Consider the following 7,035-nt stretch of genomic DNA (forward strand, 5'->3'; position numbering starts at 1 on the left):
CTTGCCATCACAAGCTTCCAATTCTCGTAATACTAGAGACTCGTGGACCAATGTTCTTTTATAACCTGAACCACATAAAAATCTTTGTGTTCGTATGGTTTGTTTCTTTAATCTCTCTTCCTAAGATTGATAGCGGAAAAGGCAGTTAACAATATTAATATAATTAATAAATATTTATTTTTAATTAATTTTAAAGATATATTCTTTTAAATATTTAGCTAAAGTTAACCAAACAAACCGTTAATAACAATAATTAACTTTACCTAGATAAAACAAAACAAAACAAAAAATAATAAAATGTTGTATGTGCAAGTAAAAAGTAAAAAAGATCTTACAAAAAAAGCTTGCGCAAGTAGGTCGGCTAGAGAAAAACTTGCAAAAAAAAAGAAAACTGCAGAAGATTACAAAACAAACAAAAACGGTACAAATACTGAATTGACATTGTGGAAATTGGAAATGGTGTTATTTTATATAAGAATGAAAAGTAAAATATAAAACAAACTGAGGATAAAATTGGAAAAAAAGCTGGTCGAACACCTGCTTATCTGCTTATCCCTATTATTAAAATAAGTGATGAGAAAAGGAGGAGCGAAAATTCTAGGCTAAGCAAACTGACATTTTTTTTATAATAAATTATTTCAATCATGAATGGAAGAATGAATACAACATGGGTAGCCAAGCCACCATAGTGATCTTCCATCGAAAGTGCTAGCTATGCCAGAGAATGGCGGACCCATTGGCATTGGCAAGACAGAAAGAAATGTCATAGAAATCAGTACAAATAATAGCAGTAACACTAACGATGGAACCTATATAAGAACTCATAGTCTTATTTTGAATAGCCTTAATCACTCCAAGACAATCAGATTCCACTACCACTTTTTGGTAACCCATGCTCCTTCATAATTTCATTACAATTAAGCCAAGTTCCACCTTCTTCATAATACCATTCAAAGATGCGTCTGTGTTACTTTGACTACACCTGGCTGCGGCACACACCATTGGGGAGGGGTATATCAACTGCCCTTCTCGTGACAACCTGCTGTCTCTCTCTATTCCTTTGACAGCGTTAGCTTCAAGGTAACGTTTAAGATAATTCAAGGCCCGACTCACATTTAAGCCTACTCATGAACATATTTATTTCTATGGTGCCAGATTCTCCAAAGAACAATCAACACTTTTTCCAATTCATGCCTAACAACACAGGCAGGCATAAACTCGTAGAAATTCACATTGGCAGGTGCAGGGAGCGACAAAACATCCTTGTAACAGTTCCGAATTGCCTTCAACTAATCACAACCCCATAAAGCATGTTGCACACTTTCAGGCCCTTTCAAACAACAGGGACATAAATTGGATGACGGAACCCCCTGCTGCTGTAAATTAACCATGCATGGAAGTCAATTGTGAGCAACTTTCCAAAAAAATAATATAACTTTACGAGGAAGGTCTAGAGTCCAAAGCATCTTCCACCATTTCACTAGTCCGCTAGACGAACTGGCTTGACCCAATCCGACTCGCGAACAGCAAAGCAAACTATGACATTTGACAACTGAAATTTGAGACTAAAGTATCCTCTCCCGTATATTATTGAAGCTTCAGAGGAGGGGGTGGAAACTCAGAAAACAACATGCTCACAAACAAGGAAACTAATAAACATAAACCGTGAGAGCATGATCCTCTCCCATATATTATTGAAAAAACATAAACTCATAAATTTTTGGAGATAGTCACCTAACAACTGTGAGAGCGTCAAGACACCCAAAGGATCAGAAATAGCTGTCCAAATAAGCATTAGCAACCAGAAAGTGTCATCAATTATAAAACCAGTCAAAAGAAACAAACTTGTTGCTCATTGCAGAATTTAGGAGCCAACATCACAAATTCATATGGACATCCCAACTCTTATACTGCCAATACTACCGCACAAAGGAGAGATGCGCGATCCATGAACTACGTATACATATGGATTTTTCTCTGGCAATACAAAGCTCTCACCCCTTAGGCCTTTAACTTAAAAGTACTCTCAATATATGTAATTAAGTCCGGCACACCAGATCTTCGACATGCATTTACAAGTCTCTTACTCTTGGTATCATACCAAAACCAATGATTAATTTCAGCCCTAGAAATTACAAGTATCCCATTGCTCAAAAAATCTACTCCAAAACAGTCAGAACGTTGATCAACCCTGCTTGTAAGAAGAATGCTCAAATTGAGCGAAAAATGCTTGAACCAGGAATTCGAGTCACCATATTTTTTCATAACCCAAATCTCAACTACTGTGATTTCATCCAAAGTGAAAAGAGAGAGACACCCAGAAAAGTTAGCTATCTTCTTAACATGAGATACTTTTACAATTGGAGGTGCCTCTATAAGCTTAAATTTCTCCCTACTTGTATTAAAAGCAACTATCCCTAAAGATGGTTGGCGATAATATGTTGTATTTCCATAGCAAATCATCCAATGAATGCACTCATTAACAACAATGGAGCAACCCAGAGAAGTATAAACAGTTATAATAGAAGTAGATGATTCTAATTCTGAAAATATGTCAGGCATTAACATTGTTTTCCACGAATTATTTCTCAAACTATAAATCCCAACTTGGCAACCCTCCTTAAACCTATTACGACTGCCAAAAAGTCGATCCTTGTCTCGAGATGAGACCTTTACCACTTTGAAATCAGTGGTCAAGGGGTCATAGCCAAGCCCAAGTGCAGATTGTTTACGCCCACGCTGGGGAGAAGGGGGCAGTTCTTTATACTCGTTAATGGCGGGGTTCCATAAATAAACCATTTTATTACCCATGTCAGAAAGACCCAATACACCATTATCACTGCCCATAAATAATAACGGCGAATGATCCCTCTCAATAAAGGGAAATTCGTGTGAAGAAATCTCAGCAAGATTTTCACAATCAAAAATGGATAAACTTTGATCGAAGCTTCTAACCTTTTCCAGGAGGAAAGCAACACGATGTGGTTGACGCTGGAGGTGGAGATTGATGAAATAGGGGGTCCTTAGTAGAGAGAGCCAAGATTTAGAGACGCACTCGCAGCGTTTAAGAGATTTGGCATCGAGTCTTGAGAGAATGTCCTCAAGAAAATCACAAGGAATATTATTGTAAAGCACTCCCTTTTGTGGATTAGCCATTGGAGACTGAAACTGAGGATTAGAGAGCGAAGAGAACCAGCTACGGAGGTTAGATGGAGAGAGAATAGGTCGGTTAACTAATTTACTTTGTCCCTTAAAAAAAAAAAGCTAATTTACTTTGTGCAAACGTGTTTCGTCTCCTTTCTTACAAATTTTATTAGAAAACTAGTGGATGACACGTGCCTTGCCAAAAGGCACGTCCAGTCTTTATGAAAATGTAGGACTACACTAGGATATTATTTATTTATTTTTTTGGATTTTTCGTAAATATGTTTTTTATTTAATTATTGTATAAAAATGTAGGATTATATATATTTTTAATTTATTAAAGTGAAGGGAAATACAATTGTTAACTAACTAAATATTATAAACTTAATTAAAAGTAAAACTATGTGATAAATTAATTTTTATAAAAAAATATAAGAAACTAAATCTATAAAAGTGAAAATTTTTAGAAAATATCACATAATAACTTTTTTTGGAAAAAGCTTTATTTTTACAAACTTTATTAAAAACTCATATAAAATGTAATTTTTTCTTATTTTATAGCACAAAATATCAAAATTTCCAAATTATAGTCCAAAAAGAGTTTTCTAATCTATTTTTTATGGCAAAAATACTTTTGAATTATGAAATTACAAATATGTCATTTTTATTACATTTTGTTCATTTTTTTTAAAACAGTTTACTACATAATCACATGTTACATGCATAGTTAAAGCACAAAGATGTATTTAACTAACTGAAATTAGTCGAAATCGAAATTTTTAATGTTAAACATACAAAAATTAATTTTAAGAATGCAGATACATATTCTTAAAATTTGTCATTATACTACTATTTATGTGTATTTGTCTTTTAGGATTATCGAATATCGCCCCATTAGTACTATATGAGTAAACTGTATAAAAAAAAGAGTGAAATGCAATAGACACAAATTCAGTAAGATTTTTACCACAAAAAAGGTTCACACATATAAATCTACAAAGACCATATTTCAGGGTGAAAATTTTCTACTTACCTTATTTTTTAACACTAGAAAATCTATAGATGTGCCCGGACTATCATATGGATGGCTTTATGCTGGATGATTGATTTTCTGAAAAGAAAACAATTTCAAGACTGAAAAAGTTACCAATGTGATGGACATTGACTATATTATATGATTGGGTTTATTTATCTTTAAGAATTATGGTACCAATCTGATGTAATAGATGTTAAGAGGTTACATATCAATATTGTGATTTTTGAATGATGTCATTAAGAAAAAAAGAAAAAAAAAATACACATACATAGATATATATATTTGTAGCTTCCTGAATTCATTTAACAATGATCTAGCTCTGTATATGTTCTTTTCATTTCAAGTAATTTAATCATTTCTTTTAGTTTGCCATTGCAAGTTGCAAAGCGTTTTTTTTCTTCCTTTAAGTCATCATGTGAATTAGTAGATACCAGAGATCTTATATGGCAATTAAGTTTGTGAATACTATAGCTGACATTTGCTACAAACAAACAAAAAATAAAAAATATTTATATAAATTTGCTACATGTTAATATCAAACGCATACATGCACAATGAAACCGGATATACAACGCAGCAGCAAGCCCGAAATCGCTATGCATTGGGAGAAACCCACCAAGCCACTATATATAGTTACAAGGTTGACGACATCGCTGCTCTAAGTTCAGAAAGATACATATGGATTTTTTCTCTGGAAATACATAATTCTCAACCATTTAACTTAAAAGTACTCTCAACATATGTAGTGAAGTCCGACACACCAAATCTTTCACCCACATTTTCAAGCCTCTTACTCTTGGTATCATAACAATACCAACAATCAGTTTCAGTGCAAGAAATTACAAGAATCCCATTGCTCAGAAAACCTACTGGAATGTAGCTACAACGCTGACCAAACCTATTTGGAAGAAGACTGAGTAAGTTGACTGACAGATATTTGAACCAAGAATCCGAGTCACCATATTTCTTCATAACCCAAATCTCAGCTACTTGGAATTCATTCAAAGTGAAAAAAGAAAGACACCCAGAAAAGTTGGCTAGGTTGCTACCATGATCTCTTTCCAGTTTTACAATTTGAGGTGACTTCAAAAGCTTGAAATTCTCCATACTTATATCAAAAGAAACTATCCCTAAAGATGATTGGTGATAACCAGTTCTGTTTACAAACCAAACCATCCAATGAATGCACTCATTAAAAACAATGGAACAACCCACACCTGCAGTAATAATTATATCAAAAGTAGGTATTTCAAAGTCTGAAAATATGTTAGGCATTGCCATTGTTTTCCATGAATTGCTTCTCAAACTATAAATCCAAACTTGGTTGCCCTCTTTGAACAAATTATGGGTGTCATTGCGAACAACACCGTTCTCATCTAGAGATGTGAACCTTACCACTTTGAAATCAGCGGTCAAGGGATCAAAGCCGAGTCCAAGCACAGAATCATTACATGTCGAGTGAGGAAAACTAGGCAGTTCTTTAGACTCGTTAATGGTGGGGTTCCATAAATGAATTACATCAGTTTTAAAGCAGAAAAGGCCCAACACACCATTATCACTGCCCATAAATAATGGCGATGAATAATTCCTCTCATTAAAGGGAAATTTCCGTGAAGAAATCTCAGCAAAACTTTCACAATCACAAATGGATAAAGTGTGATCGAATTTTCTGACCTTTTTCTGGAGGAAAACTACACGAGGTAGTTGACGCTGGAGGTGGAGCTTGATGAAATATGGGGTCCGTAGCAGAGAGAGCCAAGATTTAGAGACACACTCGCACCGTTTCAGAGATTTAGCGTCGAGTCTTGAGAGAACGTCCCCAAGAGAATCACAAGGGAAATTGTTGAAAACCACTCCTTTTTCTGGATTAGCCATTAGAGACTGAGATTGAGAAATTGAAAGAGATTTAGCCAAGAGAGCCAAGGAGATTATATTAGTTAGCTAGTTTGAGAGAAAAGGTCGTTGACTTTGTGCAAATGTGTTGCTTGTTCTTATGAACAATGTTTAGCTGTTTAATTTTTTTTTTTTTGGGGGGGGGGGGGGGGGACAATTTAAGAATTACTCAACTGTATATGATTGTGATTGATCATGTACAATACATTTTTTCTTCGCCTTTAAGTTTTGTAGACGAGACTGAAATAAATGGCAAACCTAAACACAAATTATACGATATGGGAAGAAATGATTGAAGTCACCCCTGTTTTACTTCTGAAAAACAGAGCAAGCAATACAACTTTGAAAATGATTTTCTTTATTAAAAAAGATTCAATAGTATCAAAGCACTCTCATATTTTTTTTTAAAAGTCATATAAATATGCATGTATATCTATATATGTTTGTAAATCTCACCATACATAAAATATGTTTTTAAGATCCGAACCTCACCACTCGTCACTTGACTTTTATCCCAAGAATGTGTTTTTTCTTATCATTTTATTTTTATTGATATATTTATTTAATATTTGAATTAATACATCAAAATATTATATCTTTTTAATATAAATTCCATCATTTTAAATTATGTGCCGACAAAGTAATGACACCTCCTCCTTGTGTGTAATTTGAGTACTCTCACTTTGTATGTAATTTGAGTGACTCTAAAGCATTACTCTTAAATGATAACTCAACTCTTTTGTGGTAAAGCACTAACACGATTGGTTTTTATTTTTGTAGTGCTTTTTGGCTAATTGGGTTTTATTATATTTATAGGAAGAGTACGTGGTAGGACCTTTTTTCTTAATGAAACTTCTGTTATCATTATAATTCTAATTTTTAATATTAGAGTATATATTATAGCTATTTAAAACTTCCCAAACCATAATTATGTATAATTTACTATAGAGTAGGTTGTATTT

At 33.7% G+C, this 7,035-nt stretch overlaps 2 protein-coding genes across 2 annotated transcripts; both read right to left on the reverse strand.

Moving 5' to 3' along the window:
• Positions 1-595: 595 nt before the first annotated feature.
• Positions 596-3,307, reverse strand: LOC133830092 (F-box protein CPR1-like). The gene has a single exon (XM_062260002.1). The coding sequence runs from the start codon at positions 3,154-3,156 to the stop codon at positions 2,002-2,004; it is 1,155 nt and encodes a 384-aa protein (XP_062115986.1). The 5' UTR covers positions 3,157-3,307; the 3' UTR covers positions 596-2,001.
• Positions 3,308-4,674: 1,367 nt separating this feature from the next.
• LOC133830093 (F-box protein CPR1-like) lies at positions 4,675-6,180 on the reverse strand. Its single transcript, XM_062260003.1, has one exon. The coding sequence runs from the start codon at positions 6,053-6,055 to the stop codon at positions 4,889-4,891; it is 1,167 nt and encodes a 388-aa protein (XP_062115987.1). The 5' UTR covers positions 6,056-6,180; the 3' UTR covers positions 4,675-4,888.
• Between the last annotated feature and the right edge of the window lie 855 nt (positions 6,181-7,035).

This window comes from Humulus lupulus, chromosome 4 (genome assembly GCF_963169125.1).
Source record: "Humulus lupulus chromosome 4, drHumLupu1.1, whole genome shotgun sequence".
Classification (NCBI taxonomy): domain Eukaryota; kingdom Viridiplantae; phylum Streptophyta; class Magnoliopsida; order Rosales; family Cannabaceae; genus Humulus; species Humulus lupulus.